Genomic DNA, 27,565 nt, shown 5'->3' with positions numbered 1-27,565 from the left:
AAAGAGTCATTAAAAGTGGTAAGAATGGTTTGTGTAGATTTAAAATGTATATAAAAAATACATGTTGAAAGGCACCTGGGTGGTTCAGTCGGTTGTGTCCAACTTCGGCTCAGGTCATGATCTCACAGTTCATGGGTTCTAGCCCCATGTGGGCTCTGTGCTGTCAGCCCAGAGCCTGAAGCCTGTTTCGGATTCTTTGTCTCCTCTCTCTCTGCCCCTCCCCTGTTCGCTCTCTGTCTCTGTCTCTCTCTCTCCAAAACAAATAAACATTTAAAAAAAAATACATGTTGAGAACAATAAAACTGAAGTTTTGAATAGTATGTGTATCATTTGTGTAATATACATATGAAAGCATATTATATATACATACACATTTGTATGTGTATAAATATATAAATGTAAATATATCTGTATATTATATATTATATATGTTGTGTGTGTGTGTGTATATATATATATATATATATATATTTGTATACAAAGATTACACACAAAATTCTTAACATTGCCTTCCTTTCATGAAAGGGATAAGGAATTTGGGGATGGGGAAAGGCACTCATACTTTTTACTTCCTTTGGATATTATTTTCACAACTTTTTGTACTATTTTTTTTATTTTAAAATTACATGCACATATTCTTTTTTTAAATTAAAATAGTAGTTAATAAAATTCAAAATTTAAAATACTGATGGGGGAAATTTCTATGCAGCCCAGATAATGGCAGCTGCCTAGATTTGTATCTGTCCACACATCCTCCAAAAATCTATACAGAACTATACAAGACAATAAAGCTACGCAAGATGTACCTTTTTGAAACGACTAAAGGAGAAAGAACAAACAAACTCTGGATTTCCTACAGGCACAAAAATAAATAATATTTTCCAGCAAAGCTATGACTCAAAGTTGAATATTTGAAAAAACTACACAAAAGACAGAAGAGGGGAATAAGACTCCTAAGACTGACCTAAAATCATTCAGAAAAATCTACCCCACGGAAAAATGTTTTAAAAGTTTCCTAGTAGACCAGAGCACTTAAAAGTATACTATTTATTGACATGAAGTTTTGTTCTTTTAACCAGGAGAGTACAGAGAATGCTTACTATAATGGAAAATATAACCAGCAGGATTTTGAGTGCTACTTTCCTTTTACTATACAGTTGGCAAGTAGGTCCTCAAATTAAAAAAAAATAGGCACAAGAACCCTCTCATTCTAAAAAAAAACAAAAACAAAAAACAAAAAAAACAAACAAACAAACAAAAAAACAAAAGAAAAGAAAAAAAACAAAAAAACAAAACAGCCATCACTTGAAGTTAAGCTTCTTCCAGGACTTATTAAATGTAGCCAAAAGTAGTCTGGCTGTCCCCACTCCAAATGTCATTTTAGTATATAACTGATAAAGGGAAATATAAAGAAGGAGGAGTCCTAGAAATAATTGGCAAAATCTTCTGCGGGCTGAGAAGCAATTCTCTCCCCTCCAGTGGGAGGCAGAGGTATGCTCTCCTCCTGATGCCCCACTAGGAACCAAAGCTGCCAGAATAAACACCTGTAAAGTGTGGAGGTTCCTGCAAAAGAGATCTACCTTTCATTCACTCTCCAGATAGTAGTCTCTTCAGGCAGCTGGCTTGCTGGTCTACCCTGTGTATATTTAATCAGAAGAGGTTATTGAAGAGAGCAAGACTGAAAGAGTGAGAGCAGTGGAGTATAAGCTCTCATCATTTGGCCTGGAAAAGAAGTAGGAGCTTCTTCTGGGTCAAGTGGGCACTTGAAAAGTTGCTCAAGCTTGAGTCTTCTTGCTGGAATTCACCCAAGTGCACCTGACCCACCTAAAACAGTGAGGGTGAAAGAGCTGTTCTTGGTAGGAGTGGGGTAAGCCCTGACTTGATATCTCACATGGTGTAATGAGCCAGGGGAAGAATCCCACAGGATCTCATAAAGAATTCATACTTGTGTTTCACAAGAGACCCAGAATTTGGATGTTGCATGAGGACAGTCCATGTGCTCACAAAGCAGCACAGCCCTTCAAACTGTCCTTTCTGCCCTCTCTCCTTGCCTCTCTCCTCATCTCCCTTCCCCATCCTCCTACAAAGCCAGGAAGAACAAATAAGTAGGAGGAATAAGTAAAGGTGTTTCTGAAACAGACTGTGCCCCCTCCTTCTGTCCCATCCCCACCTCTCCTCCAAGGTTCTGGAAGCTTTAAAGAACAAATTACAGCCCTCGTCCTCAGAGTCAAAAGTCTAGCTGGCCATAAGGAAAGGAGAACCTTTAATTTAGATTTCAGATGGCAGTTTTGGATAGAACCTGAATGCAGTTTAACCAAATGAAAATGATGGGAAAGTTAAGGAATCTGCTTGAGATATTCTTTAAGAGCTAGAAAAACTATACTCAACAACTCATGGTTGAAAATCAGTAAGTGAGGGGCGCCTGGGTGGCGCAGTCGGTTAAGCGTCCGACTTCAGCCAGGTCACGATCTCACGGTCCATGGGTTCGAGCCCCGCGTCAGGCTCTGGGCTGATGGCTCAGAGCCTGGAGCCTGTTTCCGATTCTGTGTCTCCCTCTCTCTCTGCCCCTCCCCCGTTCATGCTCTGTCTCTCTCTGTCCCAAAAATAAATAAACGTTGAAAAAAAATCAGTAAGTGAATTCCTTGTTTAAACAATTCTAAGCTGAAAAAGTCTAGTAAGCCAGTTACATATTCCAATACCTAAAATATTTTAATTCAGTTTTAAAACAACGGCTACTCATTCTGCAAACACATGAGTAGACCAAGAGTTTTGTTTTGTTTTGTTGATGAGAGTACTTGGTTGATTTTTCTGCTTTCCATAAGCAGCTCAAAAATATGATGACTAACAGAAAGTGAAATATCTTAGAACCACTTTTTAGATTTTCTTAGTTATTCCTAGACATGGATTGTTCTGTGCCTATTTATTAAACAGTAGGCTTTTTTCTTCTGATCACGTCGTATGTCAACATCACCTGCAGACAGACTCCATCAAACTAGGCTAGTGATCATATAATATGATTACACGGGGACAAAAGTTGATCTTTACAGTAACCAAGGCTGAAATAACAGGAGATGTTATGTTATTATCTTCACGTGCCATGTGACCCTAGTGTGATTTTTTTTTAATGCAATGAATTGGGAGCAAATTTTTTAAAAACATTTTATTAGTTTTTGAGAGAAAGAGAGCATGAACAAGGGGGGGCAGAGAGAGGGGGAAACACAGAATCTGAAGCAGGCTCCAGGCTTTGAGCTGTCAGCACAGAGCCCGACACGGGACTGGAACTCACAAACTGTGAGATCATGACCTGAGCCAAAATCCGATGCTTAACTGACTGAGCCACCCAGGTGCCGTGAGAGCAAATTTAAAATCAACTTTCAATTATCCATAGACATAAGGAATGAAAAAAATGTACAAATACCTTCACATTTTGACAAAACTCTCATTCGAGATTTAACAAAAAGCAGTAAGTTCATTGGCTTTCACATTTTAGTATTTCCCAAATGTACCACCTGTTACCTCTTAGAAGTTTTAAGTAACGTTGCAATTATAAAAGGCAGGTAATAGGATGCTGGAAAAGAAACTAGTTAATCAACCAAATTTACATCAGATTATTTTAACTATTGGTAAATGACCCACAGATTGAAGGGAAAGATGTCCCCATCAAAGAGGAGACAAAGAGGAAATTTTTGGAAATAAAGTTTCAGAATGGTGGGGGGTTGTCCTGATGCCTGAGATGAGAGAGTTACCTGAATGAGAAGTGCTTTTGCTCCCCAGCTGGGTTTCTGACTGGCTGTGGCTGACTGGTGTGAGGTCTTGGCAACTTTGGATGGGGGAGTCCCTTCCTGTAGGGTCAGTACCTGATGGCTTCTCAATATTTTTCATCTCCATTTCTTCATGATGTATCCAAAGATCAGGGGGCCTGAGGTCCTTCTGGCTGCCCTTCCTTTTGCCAACACTGTGGGTGGCCCGTTTCCTATGGAAGAAAAATTAGAAAGCAAATGTGAATGCTTCTATTCAGTGGTCCTTCCTCTCTTTTCTCAGTCAATTCAAGTTAGAAGCAGAGAAGGATAGAAGAGGGCTCCCAGGAGGAAACCTGTGAAATCCAGGAATTGGCAGGCATGTGTTGGCTGCCTTTCCTCGTCTCCCCTGGAGATTGACCACATTATAGGAGCAGTGGTGCTGAATCCCCAAGGCCTCGGCTGCCTGCCAGAGAGTGCCTGACTCTAGCTTCACCAGCTACAAATTCCCCACAAGGTGACAATGGGTGAGATGGAGCCATATGCCAATCTTTGGAGCCAGTCATAAGATACTTCACTGCAACATCTGTTTAGGAGATAAATGAAGGAGTCGTGTTGAAAGGGCAAATGAAAATAAAAAGGCCAGAATTTGTGCCAGCCAAGACTGGGGTTTAGAAGAAAGTCTATAGCTCAGCTGTATAATTTAATGTGCTATTTGAAGACAAAAGGCCGAATGAGGACACTCTGAGGAGAATAAAAGCACTTTTGCCTTGGAGTTACTAAGTATCTGGATGAAAACACAGTAGGATCCATCCTTTGAAAAGAGAAGAATACAGTTTAGAAGTATGCTTCAATTATCTCCTATTTTCCTCAATAAGAATTTAGCAACCATAAATTCATTTTTCAGTGGTAGTCTGTTTTTGGGGCTAGTCAGATTCAAATGCTCCCTTTAGGCTAAGTAGCATGATACTCGTGGCTAGTCATTCTCTACAGTAGGCATCAGTAAAGTATGGCCTGAAGACCACATCTGCCCACTGCCTGATTTTGTAAATAAAGTTTTATTGGAATCCTACTGAACTCATTTATGTTCACACTGCAGTGTGTCGAGTGGTTGCAACAAAGAATGTATGACCCACATGTCTCACAAAACCTCAAACATTTACTATTTGTCCCTTTTCAGAAAGTTTTCAACCTCTGCTTTACAGTTCTAGTTTTTACAATCTCTGCTTGTATCTTCTGTATGTAATAATGTCTCTTCTAAGACAGAATTCAGATGGTTTAAATCCAACATTTGATAGAGCCCCAGAGAGAAGTAACTCCCTCTCACTTCCTCCCTTGCGACAAATGGTTTATGAGGATAGCTGTTTTCATGGTTGCTAAACGACTCAAACAAACCACTTCAGTGAAAACTCTTTGTAACCTGTACAGGCCACTGAGAGCGGCTTCATTTTCCAATGCTGAAAATAACCTTTGCATTCATCAATTAATACATGTTTAGTGATGTGACTTGCTGAATTTTAATATATTTTTATCTTTTTTGAAGTGTGCTGATAAGGATAGGAGACAAAGAATGCCAGACTTAATATTTATCAAGTGGTTTAGTACAGAAATAATGCAGTATTTTCTGTTCTAATATTTTCCCTACAGCTCCCGCATTTTGCTGATTTCTTGGCAGCAGTCCCACACTGACTCTGACAATGGTCTGTAATAACCTTTAGATCATTTTCTTATATCTAAGATAATAACTCTCTGCTAACCATCCATTCCCTGAATTCATTTCCTTATACTTCACCTGCCCAAATGTACTAGTCCGCAAATGACACACAGCTCGCTATGTAATCTACCCCTGGTCACTTCTTAGAACAATCTAATGTCATTTTCAGACTTGGAGATTTCACCCTGTTATCTTTCTAACAAATCAAAATGCTAAAACACTTTTTAATCCCAGTGCCTATCAAACTGAATACAGAGAAGTACCAGTTCCCAAATCCAGGATTAGATGGCCAATGTTTTCATAATAACTCAATATTTAAATAGGTGTGGGAGGGAAATGTGTCAAATAATTTTTTAAACTAAAAATAAGTTATGAATTCTGGTTTCCTCTTGCTTACACACATGCCTCATTCATTCATTCATTCATTCATTCATTCATTCTTCATTCACCAGCCCCTATAATCTCAGTACCAAGCATCCACAAATGTAGTTTACTAAAAAAAAAAAAAAATTCCAAATCTGACTGAGGTAGAGCTTTTTTGTATGGTGTGATTTATAGCCTCTATCTGGGAAAAAATTATCATTCTTCATAAAATGCATACACATTTTTCTGATGGATTTTAGTTAGATTAAGACCTTTTCTGAGAAGCTACTCATCCACTTAGCTGTCAGCCAAGAATCTAAAGACTCTAGGGGAGCCTGGGTGGCTCAGTTGGTTAAGCATCTGACTCTTGATTTTGGCTTAGCTGGCAATCTTGCAGTTGGTGAGTTTGAGCCCCAGGGTTGGCCCCGCACTGATGGCACTGAGCCTGCTTGCGATTCTCTGTCTCCCTCTCTGTCCCTCCCCTGCTTGTGATCTCTCCCTCCGCCCCCCACCTCTCTGTCAGAAAAACATAAAAAATAAACATTTTAAAAAAACTTAAAAAAAGAATCTAAAGATTAAACAAACTTTATTTCCTTTTTGAATATATTCTATGAAAGGCCATCTACTACTTTTGTTTTCTATCATGTCTCTTATCAAGAAAGAATTCTTTGACCTTGGAGAGGCCTCCCTTCCCTGGGGTGGTAGTAGCCCAGCCACCAGGTGCAGCAGGTTTTGTAATAAAACTGACATCTGCTCATAACTGAACTGTCTGAGATTTGTCTTAAAACCTGAGTTGTCATCTCAGCCTTCTGTCCATCTGCTGGTTCTCTGATACAGGACCCACTGTGGTCCCCTTGATCCTCTGTCTCATCATTGGAATCTTCAAAATTTGTATGCAGATGAACCTGTGCAATGGGTCCTGAGGTGTGGTCCTTGGACCAGCAGCATCAGCATCACTTGGAAACCTGTTAGAAATGCACGTTCTCAAGCTCCACTGTAGTTCAGAAACTTGCAGATGGGGGGTGAGAGGGTGCAAGTGGGCAGGAGAGGGTGGGGCCCAGCAGTCTGTGATTTAACAGCTCTCAAGGGAAATCAGATGCACTCCAAGTTTGAGAAACACCACCTTAGTGAATTTTTTTTTTATTTTAAACCTAGTTTTTGCATTAGATATACAATATGTCACATGTTTGTCCCTCCCTACATGCACCCTTTCTCACAGGTACCAGTAATCTTCCAGTTTCCAAAAACAGCCATAGGATGCCAGGGTCTCTTCTCACCCCATGGGCTATTGAATAAAGGCAAAGCAAGCATTCTTTCAAGGTTCTCTGCTGTCTCTTTCTCATACTGGGGGGCAAAGTTTTCACAGCATAATCAAGTGTTAGTGTTTTTTGTTCTCTTTCTCCATCTCCCTCCCTCTCTCATTGTACTTTTGCCCAGAATGCCTTCACAATCCTATTTACTTACAAACTACTGACTCTTGAAGATTTTCTTCAAGCCTCTCTTCTTCAGGAAGCCTTCCTGACCATGCTAGGTCAGTGTCATCTTAACATACCTAAATCATTTCCCTTGTCTCTTTACCACTCACCTTGCATTGATGACCGTCTGTCTTACTGAGCCGGCCAGATGCTCCCAGTGTGTGTATTGATTTCCTCCCGTGAGACTACAGCAAATTCTGTTTCATTCACTTATCCAACATCATCCGTTGTTTTGCAACATGTATTCATTTATTTATTCAGTGAACATTTACAGAACACTGAGTATGTGCCAAAAAAATGTGCTAAGTACTAGAAATGCAAAAGATAGGTGAGACATTGGGAGCTTAATAAATGAATGGAAAATGGCATGGCTACTATGAATTTCTGCATTGTTGGAGTCATGAGCAGGCAACGGATCATGGCAGTTGGTAAAGCTGAAAAAGTGGAGGGACCAAATCACAGGAGGCCTTGCCTCCAACAGAAATATTTTTAATAGTATCAGGAAGTCAGTGGGGAATTGCAGAAAGATCTTTAGCTCAAGAGTCAACATTAATCAGATCTGTTATTTTGTATAATGCAGATTACTTACTGAACACATAGTAATTACTTGAATTAAATAATGAGAATTTTTCATTATCGACTTGGAAGTATTTTTTTTGGCAAGATTCTCTGATTTTTTATTGGCTTCTGTGTTTCTTACTTTGCACATAACCTATTACTGTAAGAGAAGTTTGTTTCCTCAATCACTTTTAATCAGTATGTTTAGGATGTGAAAGGGTAAAAGCCAACATTGGTTTAGTATCCATTTTATTCAAGACTGTGCCCTTTGAAGTCCTACAAAACTATCATTTCACAGATTCTTTTGCACATTGTAATAAACTATTAAATCCCCTTCTCTGCTTAGGCATCCTCTGTTCAAGTCCCTCACAGGAGGCAAATAGTGTTGTACTAATTCTTGTGGTCAGATAGGTGTGTGTCCAAGATCTGATGGAAGGTTGAAGCAAGAACACTTTGCCCCACTGGGGATTTACAAAAGGTTTCAGAAAGGAAGAAGGGCTGGAGGGCATGTGAAAAAAAGATTCAAGTTCACCAGGAAAAAATGTATTAGGATGTATAAGTACCCGCCCTACTTCTTCCATCCAAATCTTTTCCAAAGGTTTCCCGCTTCTTAATTCTCTATATTGATTATTTTCATTCTGCCAACTGATATAAAAAGCAAAAGAAAACACTTGTATTGGAAACCCAGGGAACATGTGTCATAGATACTCAAATAAACCTGCATTTTCTGTGGTGGAATTAAGATACACTGAAGATATATTGAACCCTAAGGGGTTGCCTCTGTGGAATAGGGAAAAAAAAATGTTAAAAATCTGAAAATCAGTGAATGTAACCTAAGCTACAGTAGATTTCATGTAAGAGTTTAAACATTTGATTGTCAGCATTGAAAATGATTATTTCTGTTAAGAATGTGGACTAATATTTAAAAGTTGCTGTACACTTGTCACATCAAATAGGACATTTAGTCAGTTGGTGACTCTATCAAGTAAAACTTGAATTTTATTTACATATTTAAATTTAATGTAGTCGGACAAGCTGTTGATAATCTACCCAGGTAACTGCCTTTAAAATGTGATAACCATGCATCCTGGATTTCCAGCGTATTCTCAATGTCAAATCTTTTGTCTTTAGTATCTACAGATACATTCTAACTTTTTTTTTTCAACTTTTTTTTTTTTTAATTTTTATTTTTGGGACAGAGAGAGACAGAGCATGAACGGGGGAGGGGCAGAGAGAGAGGGAGACACAGAATCGGAAACAGGCTCCAGGCTCCGAGCCATCAGCCCAGAGCCCGACGCGGGGCTCGAACTCACGGACCGCGAGATCATGACCTGGCTGAAGTCGGAGCTTAACCGACTGCGCCACCCAGGCGCCCCAACATTCTAACTTATCATATTCCATATTCTATAGCTTGGCCAGGAAAATGTCATTACTTCATTAAAAGGCACAAAACCCCTCACCTACTCCCCATTAATTTAAGCTTTCACAAACACATTTTTTCCATCTTAGGATATTCTACTATGATTTCACTAATTCAAAATGTGTAAGGGGAGTCCCTCTTCAAAGTAGTAAGCAATTTTAAATTAATAACCAAAAAGAAATACAAAATTATTTTTATTTCATATCAATTTGATGCCACATGTTACCATGTGATTCTACAACTTGATAGCATTCCAAGGGGAGTTTCAGTGTTCTGAGGTAGAGAAGATGACAGAATGTATTTATCCCTGTTTCTCATTTGAGGAAACTGACATTCAGGGATTAGGTTTCATTAACCACCACTAATTTAATTCAAGAAGTGGGGAATCAGAACTAGAACTTGGGTTCTACCTTCTGTTATTTTATATTGTAAAAACAAAATGTTACCAACTAGAATGTGAATCAATCAGATAACTACCTCATTATTAAATAAATATGTGTATACGAAAAACCATACAATAAAATATACGGACATTAACTTGAATGATGTACTGCGAACAGTGCACATAAATATGCTTCAAATCCGTTGGATGCAATTCAAGAGCCCCAATAAAACACAAAGACAATTTATAGTCTCCAGCACCAACAGGTAAAGAGATATTGAAGCAGCCCATGAATGTGTTTCCTATTTCACTTTATTAATTACATGAAACTCTCATTTTTCTGAGGGTTCTGTAAGGGACATTACTTCTGTTTTAGATTGGAATTGATTTTGCTTTCATCTGCATCATTTAATTTGTTCAAAAAGTCTCAGTGATGGGGGTATCAGGAGGAAGGATCCTCAGTAAAATCAAGAAAAGTTAAATTAAAACTCAGGAATATCTTGAAGGAGAAATTTTTCTTTTTCACATTTTCTCTGTTAGTATATACAAACAGAGAGGCCAGGATGAAAGGCAATGGGTCTGTTACAGAAGAAAGATAGATGAGGAGAAATTGTGAAAATATGCCAAGTAAATATTAAGAGATTTTGAGTGAAGGCTGAGGAAAAACCAAAGTGGCAGTAGGACAGAAGCTATAAATTCACTTTCTTTGGTTTTCAGTCATTCATGGAGTGATTTACTCTTTCATTCATCTCCTAATTTAAAAATGAGTTCTATTGAGGGCTCAGCCTCTACTCTTTCCAAACAAAACCTTCAAGCTCTTAAGAAGTGCTTAGCATGGGATCTAAGACAATTTAAGAGTTTCTAAAAATAGCATGAAATGCCACTTTTGCACATGGAGAAGACTGGCATTTTCTCTGTGAGGAAACAAAATATGTCCAAGAATCCAATTCATCAGGTCCATATAATCCGCCAACATTCTTCTCAAAAGGATGAAAATGAAAAAACCAAAACACCCCACTACAGGTGGTTCCGATGATTAAACTTAGTTTAGTGAACACATTCATGTTTTTCAAGCCATCATGAAATAGGCCAAGCTTGGTTTTGGTGCCTTCCCCACTTTCCTTCACGTGAATATTTCTCAGCTCTACTTCAGCGGCCTGTCACATAGATGTCTTCCCATTCTATGTCTGCACAGCCCCATTCCTGGGATTATTCCACCAAGAGACTGTCGAATGCCTCACCCCATTACAGTTCTTTTTTCTCCAGAGCCTCACTAAATGTCCAGCACACTGGAGGTTCTGTGTAATTATGATTTCCTAGAATGCTCACACATGAGAGTAAGTTAAGCTCAGTCTGTCTGGCTTCTTGTTTAAGCACAATGGATTAGCACATCAGCTATCACTAACTCGAAGATAGCCCAATTTCACACATGCAGCCAAATATAAAATTTGTCCTGCCATATAAATAAATTAAATACAAAGACTGCATCTACACTCACATGTCACTTTCTTTAGCTTGTACATCTTTCTGTATCCTATTTCTAAATACCTCACTTCAAAAGGTTGGAAGATACAATACAGATCAACAAATGGGTCATAGGATTTTTAAAAAGAGAAACTAAGGTATTAGCAAGGGAAGAGAAACAACGATTTGTTAGAGAATCTTTCTCTGACACTGTGTGTAGCATATAGTTGTCAAATCAGCCACCTATAAGTCCAATGCCTCAGGCTTTCAGAGCCGGCACTATGCCTGAGGCCAAAGGGAAAAAAAAAATCAAGGGAAGATCTTATCAGAGCCAATTCAGTGAGAGAGTACAGCTGAAAGGGACATATCAGGCTGGATTTGAAAAGTGCTAGACAGGCAGAGAATAACCAGGAGATTATTGCTGATTCCCACAACTTCTGACACAAGGTTAATATGCTGGTTATGGATGTTGCTGGTAGGGGATAAACTGAATTAAAACCATCTTTCCATTCTAAACTTTGACTTTGATGTATCATCCTCTGCATGGGCTATAACCTAGAATTGCATAATATGGAAAAATTTTTTAAACCCCTCAAAACATTGAATTTCTGAGAATCAACCACAGCCGGGAAATCCGAACATTGGGAATTTCTAGGATCTCTCTTCTATCCTAAGTACTGTCTCCAAACTAAATACTCCACTGTATTATAACTACATTGAGTTTGGTAGTCATTCGTGCAACAAGCATTGGTTAAATGCCTACAGGCCTCCTTGCCAGAATTGATAAATACTTTCAAAGGAACACACATCTCCAACATTTTACACATAATTGCAGACAGGGCCATGAATTGGGACATGGTGAAGTCCATTTTCTAAATGTTGCTAAAGGAACATGTGCCCTCCTCTGAAAGGAAGGATCTGGCCCAGAGAAGTCAAGTCAAGCAGAAATGCCAAGTGGGTCTCCAGGTGGATTCTATTATTAAGTCTGCAAGCCTAGCCCTCACTCACTCAAGTTATGGGCCTGAAATGAACAAAAGGCAAGGTTTTGCTCAGGTCAGAGGCTAAGGAATATGTGGTAAATTATGAAAAAGAACACCAAAAGAGATTTCTCAAAAATATAACTCAAGAAGGTGATAGGTCAAACCGTGACCTCTCTCCTCTCAGGAACCAGCTGTTACCTACTTTCTCTGCTGGGCTGAAGAGCGCCGGGTGCAAATCACAGCCACGATCACTACCACCAGCACTGTGATGACGCCAACGGTGACCACAATGATTACAAGCAGGTTGCTGTTCTTTTGAGGAGTGACACTGCCGTGTGGGGGGTGCATCTGGCCAATGGGTGGCTCTGGGAAAAGACAGGCAAATGGAGATCAGATTTAGGGGTTGTGACAGCTCCGCGTTTATCAAGCTGTTAAGGATGTGAATGTTCCTATTGTTCTGGGCATTCTTGAAGCTGGGGAAAAAAGCAATGAAAAATGAGAGGAAAGATCTATGTTACCTCCCCAAGAAGAAAATTAAATATATGTCCACACAAAATCCTATATGGAAACATTCATAGCAACATTATTTAGAATAGCCCAAAGTGGAAGCAACCCAAATGCCCATTGACTGAAGGATGGATAAACAAAATGTGGGGCTTCCATACAGTGGAATATTACCCAGCCATAAAAGGGAATGAGGACCTGATACATGCTATGACATGCATATACCTTAAAAATGTTACTCTAAGTGAAAGAAGCCAGACACAAAAGGTTAACATTGTACGATTCCACTTATACAAAATATCCAGAATAGACAAATCTGTAGAGACAGAATGTAGATTAGTGTTTGCCAGTGGATGGGAGGAGTGAATGGGGAAGGACAGCGAATGGGTACAGGGTCTCCCTTGGGGATGGTGAAAATGTTCTGGAATTAGACAGTGGTGCTGGTGGCACAAGCTTGTGGATGTAACTAAAAACCACTGACATCGTACACCTTCAGAGGGTGAATCTGTAGCACGTGAATTATTTCTCTCTCTTTTTTTTTTAAAGAATTAACCTGTCATATTGAGTAGAAAGTGGGGACAGGAGGAAGGCTACTTTGTACTACGAGTATTCCAGGGTTATGAGAACCACAGGAGGCTATGCTTTATGAGAAATCACTATTTATTCGAGGGTGTGAAGGACAAACTATTTGACTCCAATCACTTACAATTTATTTCCATTTTTTTAAGGAAGCTATCTATAAAGCTTTAATTTTACATTTAATTTTCAACCTATTAAAAGTGCATGAATCCCACTTAAAAGCTGTCACTTGGTTCAAAAGAGTGTCATAAAATCCTGATATGAATGTTGTCTTGCAGTAGTACCTCATGGTAGACAATGTTTAGGTGAAAATAACAGACAAGACATTTTTTGTTATAATTTGCTTAGGTAAACAAGAATGGCTAATGACACCTTAAATTTCTTTCTTTAAATATTCAGTAATCAATTAGAAATATTATGTCCTATGTTATGTTATTCATTAGAAGTAACAACGTTTTAAGAGGTAAACAGTAGCTTGTTTTATTTATAAATTAATTTAAAGGGGTGCCTGGGTGGCTCAGTCGGTTAAGTACCTGACTTTGGGTCTGGTTGTGATCTCACCGTTCATGAGTTTGAGCCCCACATCAGGCTCTCTGCTGTCAGCACAGAGCCCCTGTGTCTAACCTGCCCTAACCCCCTCTCTCTCCCACTCTCTCTCAAAAATAAACAATTAAAAAAAAAGAAGGGTGCCTGGGTGGCTCAGTTGGTTAAGTTGTCTGACTTCAGCTCAGGTCATGATCTCACCGTTCATGAATTTGAGTCCTGCATTGGGCTCTCTGCTGTCAGCGCAGGGCCCAGTTTGGATCCTTTGTCCCCCTTTCTCTGTCCCTCCCCACCTCATTCGTTCTCTCCTTCTCTCTCTCTCTAAAATATAAACATTTAAAATATACACATATAGGGGCGTCTGGGTGGTTCAGTCGGTTAAGTGTCCATCCGACTTCGGCTCAGGTCATGATCTCACAGTCCGTGGGTTCAAGCCCCAAGTCAAGTTCTGTGCTGACAGCTTGGAGCCTGGAGCCTGCTTCAGGTTCTGTGTCTCCCTCTCTCTGGCCCCTCCCCGCTTGTGCTCTGTCTCTCTCTCTCTCTTTGTCTCTCTCAAAAATAAATAAAAACATTTAAAATATATACTTAAAAATTAATGTAAAAAGTCACAGAAAGCAATGATTTTGTATATTTTCCTAGACCTAAGTTTGAATGTGCTTCTTTAACAAGCTATGTTAGCTTTTTATACCTCCTGAGTGAAGTATTTAGGCCTTTTACACCCTCAGTGACTTTGTCTGCAAAATGGAAATAATACTTATTTTTACAGGTATTGTCAGAATTAAAGAAAATACATACAAAATGACCATCTCAGCACCTGACAGGGACTAAATCAAAATCAAAACCAAAACACTATCTTTTGACAAGTTATCTAAGAATCAGTGTTTTTTTGAAACAATAGTCACCTAAATTTAAATTATTGCTGATTCATTGTTATTGGAAAAATATTAAGCACTTCTGATATAACTTGAATCTCAGGGGAGGAACTCATCAAAAGTGTTTAAATAGTACTTTCTGTTAAACATTCTCTTATAAGTGAAAGAAATAAGATATCCTTGAAGTAATTTTTACATTTACTGCAAAGGAATGAGGCAAGTAATAAAAGGTCAGAACTTTCTGTATCATAGTTTTACTTACAATTTAAAAAGTCATTTTACAGTAGTATCTCAATATGCCCTTTCTGTGCTTAATAAATTAATTGATTGGAATAAATTAACCTTTTATGTGAGAACTTACAATGAAGACAGTTGGAGATATCGTGGATTTTTATTAGCATGACTTCAATTTAACAGTTCACCATTTCTGACAAACTTAGTTTCAGTCATACAGAACAGTACACCTAATGAACATTTTTAAAACCTTGTAAACTAGAATTTTTCAAATTTCTACTCATTTCTTTTTCCTCCCCACCCAGAAAGGCATCATGTTTCAAGTGTGAAAGGAATGACTCTGGAATTTGCTGAACATGAATGAGATTATATCGATGCCATTTGCCTTAGAGAGTTAGGGATCATGAGGACTCCCATTATAAATCTTTGATACCAGGCCTTTACGCCTTCCTCATAAAAGTTCCCATCAGTTTGAAAGTTGATATTCAAGGTCTTTCATTAATTTCCCCATCTCAATTCAAAGGCTGAACAATCAGAATATTTGACATCAATGGGCAGTTAAGAAAGTCAAGTGGAATGGAATCTTTTGATGTCGCTGACCCTCATTATCTGTGGTAATTTGTTCTGTAGAGTTGCTGTAAACACTGAATTAAGGAATACTAAGTATTGCTGCTGGAGGCAATGCAGTGTTAGGTTCCTGGGAGCCTCTGGTTACAACATTTTTATCAATCAATATATAACCTTGTTTTATATGTGTTTCTTTTTAAAGACACTTTATTTAATACATAATGTTCATTCATTGACATTGAACTCACAGTCAACAACATCATAACTCATGCTTGAGTGAAGCTTAATTAACACACACATTTTCTCCATAAGCTACAGCAGACAGCCTTTTGCGTGTAGGAACAGTAAACAGCATTTCAGCACTGCATTTAAGGCCACTTTAAACCCTGAAACCACCACTAAAAAATGCACAAAAATGTAAAAAAAATTGGCACTACATACACTGTAGAAAGGACGCTTGTTTACACTGTGAGAGCTGAAACAATAAGGCAGAGGGTCATCTTGTTTATTTCAGCTGAGTTCGTGACCACTGGGCTACTCAAACTTTTGGCTGCTCTGCGCATGTCCACAATGACCATAAAAGCACTACACGTATTGATTTTGGTGGTTAAAAATAAATTCTAGCAGTAAGTGAATTCACAATAACAATCTGCAAATAATGACAATCAACCATATATTTGAACACATCAAAAGACTGTTTCAAATTAGGAAAAATGTTAGAGCTCATCAATCTAGATCACTACAGATAAGAGTTCTGGAAGACAGCCTGACTCCAGAAGAGGCAAGATGACATTTGCTATCTTTTGGGCTTCAGAGGGGAAGCTTCATGATGTAAGTCAGAGATTTGCAAATATCCTTCTGGACACTGTGATTATTTCATGAGATAATGGATGCAACACACTGGCCACAGGCCCTGACACAGGGTTGGCACTCAATAGACATTATGAAGTGCTTCAATATTCATTCTATGTGATCTTTCCAACTTAAAGAAAAATATAGTATCCTGATATATCTGTTCCTGTTGTTACTAAAATAGCTTGGGTATCCAGCGTCTTGGTAATCAAAGACTTAGATGCGTTTCATTAAAATTGGTGAGAAGAGAATTAAATTTTGAAAAGTCACATGGGCATTCCATCCATTTTTTATTTTCATAACGTTTGATTGCCATAAAATGTTTCAACCTTTTTCTACTACATTTAATAAAAATAAATATATACTTCATAATCTTATGGGCCTAAAGTCTCAAGTAATAATTGGAAAATTGGTTTCATGAAATAATAATGTCTTTAATTTTTAGAGTATTTGGGAGAGAACAGATCCAATGATTGCTTGGGACTAAACTTCTTTCCTACATTTGCAGTCTTCCCTGATAACAATTTTGTTATTATAACACTTTGAGCTCAACATATGTCTCAATAATTTTACAGGTCTTTGAATTTGAACAGAAATTCCTATGGCATTGAATATTTCAAAGCATCTCCCCCTGAAATAAAGTGCTATATAGCCAACCAGCTGGAAGAAACTTTACAGATAATCTAGCCCAATGTTCCCTAAAATGAAATATTAATCAGCATTATGGGGTTGGGAGGAAGTTCCTTGGTCAATTAAGTTGGAAAACATATTTCCTTTCTCAAATCTCAGGATTTTGAACATGCTAATGTGAACTGTGAATTGCTAGGAGAGATAGGGCAGGCACAGTAAAGAATATACCCAATTATTCTAGAAAAATGTACTGAAGATCCAGTTAGGTGCCTGGGATATGATGCTGTCATCCGAACATGGATGGACCTTGAGGGCATTATGCTAATGAAATAAGCCAGACATAGAAAGACAAATCTACATGATATCACTTGTATGTGGAATCTGAAAAAGCTGAACTCATAGAAACAGATAGTAGTAGAATGGTGGCTACCAAGACTGGGGGTTGGGGGAAATGGGGAGATGTTGGTCAAAAGGTATACATTTCCAGTTATCAGATGAACAAATTCTGGGGTGACAATGTACATCATGGTGATTATGGTTAATAATACTGTACTATATACTTGAAAGTTGCATAGATTACAAATCTTAAATTTTCTCATTACAAAAAAATAAATGGTAATTATGTGATGTGATGGGGATGTCAGCTAACACTATGGTGGTGATTGTTTTACAGTCTATAAGTGTAGCAAATTAACAGATTGTACACCTTAAATTTGTACAGTGTTGTATGTCTATTATACCTCAGTAAAGCTGGGGAGGGGGATGGTGATGGGCAGAGAAAATTCATGAAAGGATTCAAGCAGCCTAAAAGAAAACTATAAGAGGTATATACATACAGTTGTGATGTAGCCTTCAGCCTGCCCAACTAGTTAGAACAGAGGAAAAAATCAATATATATTAAATGGCCTATCTTTTCCATTCCTAAAACATGTACCTTGTCTGGGTCATTTCTCACCTGGGATCAACCCATAGCTCTTACAAGGAAGAATGAAAACCCCATTTCTGAGCTATTTTTCTGGAAGAACAGAGAGGGAGCAATAGCCAGGGTATCGAACCACTAAAACGTATTTATAGGGCCATGCTTATATTGTTTTATAATAATTTGCATGTCATTGTCTTATACATTGTGTGGTCTGAGAACAGTTTCCAAATTAGAATTGGAAACTACTGGGGAGGCACCCAAGTAGGAGGATCCTAGGCTTGCCTCCTCCGAAGAACACAACTAGGTAAGTATCAAATTAGAATATTGTGATTGCTCCCCGCTCACACCCCTCAAAGAGGCATGATTGTTGACTTCATGGAGGTTACAACTTACTGGAAAAGATGTATGAAACAGATCATGAAACAAATATAAAATTAAAACTATAATTGGTATTTTTAAAAAGTAGAGTTCAAAAGAAAGATGCAATATGAGAACATAACAGTCCTTGGAGGAGAAGAGATGTCATGAAAGGCCTCATTACAGAAGTAACATGGAGGCAGAATCATGAAGTATCCTAGGAGTTAGCTCCTCTTTCTTTACAAAGGAACTGAGAGAAGATCATATGTCTGGAACATTGGGAGCAAAAGGGAAATGGCACAAAATGAGGCTGGAGAGAGAAACAAGACCCAGTTCATTCAAGAGCCCTGTAGGTCACATTCAGTTATTCTCAGTACAATCACAGACCATTTAAGGGCTTTCAGGAAGGAAGATGTTGCTGGTGGAAGCAGAGAGACCAGCTAAGAAGATGTTAACATTCTCCAGGTGAGAAGGAGTGATAACTTCAACTGAAATGGTGGCCATGGCAGTCAAGCAAAGTAGATAGGTGCAAAACACAATCTGAGAATGAATAATCAAAAGCAGATTGCATATGGAGGAGGAAAAAAGGAAGCATCGGGCAGGTTTAGACTTAAGTGATTGTCCTATGTCTGAGATGAGGGAGAGGGTGAAAGACCAAGAAAGGAAAAACAAAAGCTCAGTCTTGACTATGTTAGGGTTGAGATCTTATGATAAATTATAAAGAGGCGGCTAGAAGGTCTGGGTTAGAAATATAAATTTCGGAGCTGGCACACAGATGAGAGTGGACAAGGTCACCGAATCAAGAGTATAGAGTTAGTGGAGATGCTTTCTCAAGACTAACACCTCTAGTATTCAGGTAAAAGGGGAGAACCAGGCAAAAGAGAAGTGAGTGGCCAAAGTTCCCAATACTTATGTGACCATGGACCATTTTTTCTCAGAGCTTCTCATGGGACCCATTTACCTTGGAACAACCTTTGGGGAATTGGTGATCTAGATCAGCGGTTTTTAACTGAGGAGATTTTGCTCCCTAAGGGGAAATTTGGCAAAGTGTAGAGGTATTTTTTGTTCTTAAAACATGGTAGAGGGGAAATACCCTTGGCATGTAGTGCGTAAAAGCCAGGGATGCATAGGATAAGCCCCACAACGAAAAATTATCCAGTCTCAAATAACAATAGCTCTGAGGTAGAGGAATCCTGATCTAGCTTAACATTTTCTATGTTCAGATGAAAAACTAAGATCCCAAGAGTTTAAGTGACTTGATTCACACAGTTCTAATCCTTGGCAAAGTCGTATTAGAACCTGGGGGTTGGTATTAGTCTGGGATCTTTCAAATCATTTGCGATAGATAATGGTTGGACGGCAGGTAGGCAGCGCCCCTTATAGACTAAAACTTGATACCCTGGACCACTCCAATTACCTTTCTATGAATGATGTAAAGTTTTATTTCTGGACCTTTCCTTTGGTATTAAGGTGTCTGTTGAGTGCTTACAATAGCTCACCAACCTCAGAATGATCATTTCATGCAAATATGGAAGAGCTTTTATGTCTATTTTATTTAGATTAGTTAAAATATTACTGCATTCTGAAAATAATAAAATAAAAGTTTTTAAGAGTAAGGGTCAAGTCATGATCTTTTCTCCCAAACACACAGTGTAAGGCATATTTTACAGAACACCTAATATGATTCTGAATATCTAAAAATTAATGATATTGATTTTTAGAAATATTTCACCAAAGCATCAACTTATCAAAGTTAATTTGGGTTTTAAAGGTTGAGATCAATACAACCACATATTTATAGGGATTATAGATCTCTTAACCAAAATTACTAATTTTATAAATTACACACAGATCCATCAACAAAAAAAATTGCTGATTTATCTTTCCCAATGAGAACAGCAAGATTGAAGTGATTTTCAGTGTTGTATTCATACAAATATAAACTACAAAATCACATTTTCAGAAGTTGAAGATTTTCCTGCTTTGAGAATGTGGACCACAAAATTGAATACACCATAAAAGTAAAATACTACCATATCAGTACCTATTAGCTTTGATTCTATCTGTCATAAGAAAATAATTTAGGAAGCCTCTTCAGTTTCCTCAATTTAATTAAGGGCTTACAACTACAAGAGTAAACATGAACTATAGCTTTGTTTTTATTTGAATTCCAAGAGTGCATTTTTAAAGAGTGGCATGCTGTAAGAGAAAGTAAGTGACTAGTGAGGTCTAAATTTATTTGAAACTAGCTTGAGGATCCCAACAATAAGCCATTATTCTATTATAATTCTTTGAAGGATGAATACAGGAAGTGTAGGGAGAGATAGGAAAACTCTAATTCTGTCACTCTAAGAGGAGATATATGAAAAATTCCTGGTGTATGAGGTTTAAAAGCTCAGATTTTAAAATGTTTTTGTTGACTCAGCCTAGGTTGGGTGGGTTTGGAGTTTTATCAGTCAAGGTTTCATTTGTACATTGGATTGGAAATTATAACCCTTCTTAAGGCATAATAAGACATTAGCAGAACTTTAATTAGAAAGGTAGGGTTTTTCAGATGCCTTTGCTGATTTGCTTGTAATAACCTAAGCTAAAGTCAAATTACATATTTACTATCATTTATCAGTTAGAAAAATAGAATGGGAAACAGATTGAGTTTGCTCTCCACCATCCATGTCTCTTAGAGGTTATCAATTCAATCAAGTAGCCTGTAATAATTCGTGATTCCAGTAAAGATTCTAGAAATGATTCAGGTGCTTTGTTCATCCCATTCATTTAACATGAAACACCTAAAACATCATTATGTGTTGCAGAAAATTGAGAAGGGGTGATGGGCAATGATCTATCTAAACTGGTTCAAAGTCACTGGCTATTGTTCCTCTATTTTACCTTCATGACTTTCTCTAGTGATATAATGTATATCAGACTAAATTTAATTGCAATTATTTTTCTGACTAGGAATCTTAAATGGCAAAAAAAAAAGAATACAATAACATGCATTCCCATCAATTACTATAATTCTCTTCATCTGAGATCTGACTCCTGTGAAAAGTTCTTGTTGACTTAACCTGTTAGCATCAAATTTGGTCTGGGGTTTCTTTTCAGAAATCTCACTTTATTTTGAAGGGCAAATTCAAATAGTCAATACCAAACTTTCAAACTTGATCCAAAATTAGGACTGCTATATTTAGTAATTAAAAATACAGGAGGCTCAATCAAATTTCAGTTATTTGTAGTCACCTATACATGTGCACCTTGAGATGCATACATACATTGAAATGGAAATTTCTTGCAATATTTTCCTTTATCTCATATATATAGGTGATTAGAAAGGATTCAAATTTTATGGCCTCCTGTATTTTTACTTGCTAAACTTGAAAATTCTATTCAAAATTAGAGTTCTTCAGGACATGTCGTTTAAGAGAATGCCTAGTTTTATGTTTGTGGCTTACACTTGCTCCACCTTTAACATGCATGACCTCTGCTTATTAGAGGGTAGAAACAGTGAAGGGACAATTGTTCCTTCTCAATTAACTGTTCTGGCTCTCTCTTAATTTCTTGGCACTCTGTCTCTTCAAAAAACACCATCCTGTGCCAGTATAGATAGTCAGCCCTTAGCTGCGGATGAATTCCATTTTGAAACTCTCTGTAGAAACCATATCTGAAAATCAGCTCTGCAGGATGACTCTAAAAAGGGGATCATGCTAATTCTTGGCATGGACTCTAAACCTAGAACCCATCTCAGGGCAAAAAACACTATAATGTTATTTCCCCACACGATTTCAATGATGACCTTCTTTTACCCTCCTTCATATCCCTGAGATTTTTCTCACTCTCTTTCATCTTCCTGAAGCGTATTCCTCTGCCTTGTCCACCTGGGTAATTCCCCCTCTTCATTTGTTGTTCCTGTGGAGGTCTAGTTTTCAATCTGTGTGCATAGTTCATAGCAAGCACCCTGCACACAGTGATGGCTTAGGGGCATTTCTAACTGATTACTTGAATGCATGAAGTGTGTTTGGCATATTGTTGACTCTTGAGATAAAATCTGAGGCAAAAGAATGAGTTGATAAAACTTGCAGTTTTGGGAAGGGAACCATCATTATCTAAACCTATTGAAGGAACATGCCCTTCGTCTGTTTTCAGTCCCAACACATCCCTCCTCTCAACTTTCTGTTGTGAGCTTCCTAAAGTGTCCCTTGTGTGTCTGAGAGCCTGGAAACTATCAGATCCAGGCACCAGCTATAGAAGGTGTCTAATCCTCAAATACCTATAGGAGACAATAATGTTACTTGATGTGGGTAGAGGATGTGTGTATAAGACAACAGGAGGTGGTGAGGACTGTAGCAACCTGGAGAGAGCATTCTGGATATAACCTTAGACAGGTATGATTGGAATATATTTAGGAAGCTTAAATGTAAGAACTTATACTTATCTGGTTAAGTAAACTGCATTAATAGCAGAAGAGGGTATGCCTGGTAATTAGAAAAGAAGTCAACAGGTAAATATATGTTCCTGAATCCAATACTGGACAGAGGAGGGGATGCTGAGCCTTTAAATGGAGCATCTGGTCTACTGCACTTACATACATGTCCTCTTTGAGAAAATAGATGCATTAGGTTATCATTACCTATAATAGGAAATAATCACTTAGCTGAACCCCTTATTCCAATTTCTCACTCAGTAAGCAACTTTTAGATTGCAATTTGGCTTCCCATATGGATTTTTGTTTTTATTAAAATTTTTTTTAAATTTTTATTTATTCTTGAGAGAGAGAGACAGAGCATGAGTGGGGGAGGGGCAGAGAGTGAGGGAGACACAGAATCCGAAGCAGGCTCCAGGCTCTGAGCCATCAGCACAGAGCACGATGTGGGGCTCAAACTCACAAGCTGTGAGATCATGACGTGAGCTGAAGTCGGAAGCTTAACCGACGAAGCCACCCAGGTGTCCCAACCCATATGGATTTTTAAATAGAAGAGCATTCAAATGAATATTTATCTATTCAGAAATCAAATTTTTCATGAAAACCTGCTAAAATTGTTGTATAAACATATTGTGTTATTTTCATAAAATAAAATACTAGGAGTATTTGTAAACACACAGATGAATCTTAAAAACAAAATTAAAGATGAATGCAAGATGCAACAAGATACGTATCCTATGATGCCATTTTTATAAAGTGATAAACATGTATAGTAATATTATAATGTTTAGGGACATATATCTATATAGTAAAAACCATATTTGGGAGAGTGGTTACATCAATGGGGAATGGAGGAAATGGTGGAGAAGCATGTGATGAGGCAGAGATATATAACAGATTTCAATTATATGTTGAATATTTTATATTTTAACCTTGCTGATGAGTACACGTTTTCATATTTGTGTTTTGAATGTATGAACTATATATCTAGCAAACCAAACCAAACAACAGCAACTGAACAAATTTTTAAAAACCTATGAAAGGAACTTATCATTTATACATCAGTCCCTTAGAAGTTTGGCTTGTATTAATTCATTCTCCCAAAGTTTCTGTTTCAGCAAAACTGAGGACAAGACCTTAGAAGACAGCTCCAACACTAACACCGACTGCTTCTTCTGTGCAGTGCTAGATATTATTTCTGGCCGACCCTGAAGCGTATGAATGGTCCATCAGGATGAGCAGAAATAAACGTTTAATCCTTAGAGTGTGAAGAAAAATTAGCAATAAGTTGCTAAAGGATTCTGAAGAGTAAATTCTCTAAGCAAAAATTCTTAGTGACTTCAGTTTAGGAAACTAAGTGGGTTTCAGTTCAATCTCCCTTAGAGATCACGTTTCTCTAATAATATTAAATTTTTGGAGACATTTTATTCCTTTATTTTTTCAATGTGAGAGAGAGAGAGTGGGAGAGGGACAGAGGGGAGGGGACAGAGGATCTGAAGCAGGCTCTGTGCTGACACAGTGAGCCTGATGTGGGGTTCGAACTCGCAACTCGTGAGATCATGACCTGAGCTGAAGTCTCAACCGACTGAGCCACCCAGGAGCCCCTGGAAACCTTTGAAATACATATAACACTTTAAAATTTAGATATTATATTATTAACAACTCTGAATCATTTATAAAATTTTCCATGCTTGAACTTTTCAACTGACTATTTTGTGCACTCAACTCTCATTGGCATTATCTCCTGGTAGAATGTACTACAGGTTTGCTAATAACTTCATATTTCCTTTTTATATATATAACTTAATACTTCTATTACCCCACTAAAATCCTAGGTCTGGGATTCTTAACACTTTCAGTAAGTAAAAAAATTGCCTCAGACACTCTAGAATTAACCATTTAATTAATATAACTAATCCAATAGAATCTAATTGATAGACTTACCATTGAGAGTGCTTCTATCAATCAAATTAGTATCAACTGGCCAATAACCTCCATCTCCATGACGACCTATTTGTTGGGAAAACATATCAGCATGTTAGTGGATATACAGCATGAAAGCATAATGAAACAGACAAAAATAATAAATATTTTAAAACACACACACAATTGAACAAGGTATTTTGGCTACTTCAAAGAAAGTCTGAGACTATTAATACCATTATGTTTTGTGAAAAAATGTTATTTTCTATGTGTCAAAAAATCTGTCATGAAAATAGACTCTTTTTTACAAAAAGCTAAATTCAATTCCTCTTTGAAAATTTGTCCTCACTTTTTTTCTTCCAATCTCCTTACAAAAGTGTCCCCAGAAGGTACAGCAGTGGTTTGAGTCCCAGTGTAACATCTCAGAACAGAAAGGGTGCTGGCCATGGCTCCTAGAGAGGCAGACCCCCACCTCTTTCATGCTGCAAGAGGTCCATCCATCTGACACGACTTTGTGGCAAATTATCATTATTACCCTACAAGGGGACTGCACATTTTGTCTTATAACTGGGTTTTGAGCAGTCCTTGTGGTATGTGCAAAACAGGTGCCTGGGAATGAGATATTAGATAGAGAGTCAAGAACGGGGTTATGGCACAGCTCACATACCTGTTCTGAATTTTTCTTAAAAACACAGCAGGGAAGAAAGAAGGCTTCTTTAACACCACATTATTGGAAGCACTGTTTTCCAGTAGGTGTGCAACAGTTGTAAAAGCAGTATTGAAGAGAATTGAGCCAGAAATAACCAGAATTGTGCTATCATCCAAATTTAATTAATGATATTTCACCACAGGTGATACCTTTTTCTATTGGTACATTTGTGGAACTGTAATTAGTTTTTTTAGATTTTGAATTCTAGAATGTTTATTAAGTAGAAAATTTATAAGAACACATTTGGGAGTTGAATTTCTATGCAAACACATAGAAGAATACAGCTAATATTCCATTTCTTCACTTCAGAGAGTTATTTCTGTGAGCAGTTAGAATCAGTGGATGACATAGAGGAAGCCACCTGAGGCACTCAGCTACAATAACATAGGATGTTTTCTCACATTGCTTAGATTTTATTTTTCTTCTTTTAAGTCCTGCTCTTGTGACATTCTTTGGTATCCCAGACACTCCTCTTGCTAAAGCTTTCTCAAGATCCCATCATTTTATTTGCAAAACAGTTGTGAGCAACCAACCCAAATCTTGTTAACAGACTATACGTTCAGAATTTTAAAAATTCCTTTCATATCAAGTCCGAGCTGAAGTTAGGATATCAAGCTTCCAACAAGCAGTGCATAAATTAATCCAATCACACCATAATCTGTTTTCAGTATCAATTGGTAAATTTAAAATCTGCTGGCCAGTGACTGTGGTCTCCCGTAAGGGTAGGCAGGAGAGAAGCAAATGAAATAAGCAGCCATTGGGAACATTTTGGTGGGCTGACTAAAATGTGCACAAGCCTTTTCCCAAACACCTTCCTTGTGTGACTCTGATACATTTGGGTTTCGATAAGCAGAGGATAAACTTTGCCCACAGGACACGGTAAGATCAATGTTGGAAGAAATGAAGCGAGACAGAAGTTCTGTATGAATATTAAGGTAGCTTTTCTCACATCTGAAAGCAACTAGATTGCAAAGCAATCAGCCAAAAGAAATGCTAACAGTGCCATCACTTAGGCCAGTAAAGCAATAAATGATTCCTGGTGGGAGTAATCCTGTATTGGCTGGAAATTAGGTAAATAGTCTGTGGAGGATTTTGCTTTTCCTCTAGCATCCTGACAAATGTCTTTTTAATGAAGTTTCTCAGACTCCCAGCTAGTTTGTGGGAAGATGCAGAAACAAGCCCACAAGCACATCCATATATTACTCAGACATAAAGCTCTATGGGTACAGCACCCCCTGGATTTAGCGAGGCTACTGATTACACTGTGAATTTCAAATAGGTAGGAGAAAACCAGATGTTCTATGGTTAGGCTCCAAGTCAGATAAAGGAATTCAGGACATCTTTCTAAATAAGAGAGGGCAGCTTAAAACTTGAGCATTCTACCCACACAATCTAGTATATTGACATTGCTTAACTTTTTGTTGGTTATAATTAGATTGATACCAGAAAAGAAAATTAAGTAACTCTTAACAAACCCAACAGAAAGTACTTTAAAGAAACTTGATATCATCAACAAGCAAGATTGGATTTATGGTAATGTAAAGTCTTAGAACAACTTCACTAAGGAAACACAAAACTCAATTCTGGGATATTGGTGAGTCTGGGGATCTCTTTATCTAAAGACGTGAGAATCAAATTTTAACTTTGTGTGCGGGTATGCTTCTCCTTTCTAAAATATGTCTTTTAACTTCCAGAAAGGCTTCCTTTATGGATAAATAATAAGCTAAAACAAAAAAGATTCTCCCACTTCTTTAAGGCAAGAACCACAAAGTTGTCAAATGAGGGGACACTGAAGACCAAAGAGGACACTGAGTTCTATTGCTTGCACATCAAAGCATTTTTAAGGGCTTTTTGATGTGGATCAAATACTAAATGTGTTTATTTTACTTGGTTAATTTCATAAGCACTGATCTAGGGAAACAGAAGATGAATGGGAATCTTCAAGATGGGAAGTCAGTTGACGCAAAAGTATAAAGTACTGTCTGATCCCAGAGGTCTTAGTTTTATTAATGGAGCATAAAACAGGTAACAGTTCATTCAGAATTTATTAAGGGCCTACTAAACATAAGGCACAGTCCTAGGTCCTTGAGGAAGTGGTAATGTAAAAAAAAAAACATGTATTAGGTAAGGATCTTGCCATGACAGATCAAGTTGGGTCACTGTATCCAGATCCTATATAGAATCTTAAAACTAACTGCAGATGGTTTTTAATTCGTACTGGCCTTGAAGATTTAAGAACAAGTTACCCCATCTTTTGCTATAACAATATTATTAGGTCTAATTTAAAATGTTTTTTTGTCTAATATTATTAAAAGAACTACATGCAAATAAAAATAATGTATTATTTTCAGTCTAACGTGTTC

General features: G+C 37.7%; 1 protein-coding gene across 4 annotated transcripts in view; it reads right to left on the bottom strand.

The window, feature by feature from the left end:
- Positions 1–27,565, bottom strand: part of DCC (DCC netrin 1 receptor) — a 1,150,608-nt gene that overhangs the window by 58,458 nt on the left and 1,064,585 nt on the right. For all 4 annotated transcript variants that reach the window (XM_045042312.1, XM_045042313.1, XM_019815281.3 and 1 more), the window contains 3 exons: positions 24,515–24,580; positions 12,296–12,458; positions 3,747–3,973 (listed from right to left, as the gene is read on the bottom strand). In XM_045042312.1, the coding sequence (XP_044898247.1) occupies positions 3,747–3,973; positions 12,296–12,458; positions 24,515–24,580 (456 nt within the window). The remainder of the gene's footprint in view (positions 1–3,746; positions 3,974–12,295; positions 12,459–24,514; positions 24,581–27,565) is intronic.

This window comes from Felis catus, chromosome D3 (assembly GCF_018350175.1).
Source record: "Felis catus isolate Fca126 chromosome D3, F.catus_Fca126_mat1.0, whole genome shotgun sequence".
Classification (NCBI taxonomy): Eukaryota; Metazoa; Chordata; class Mammalia; order Carnivora; family Felidae; genus Felis; species Felis catus.
This window is presented reverse-complemented; position numbering and strand designations above follow the sequence as displayed.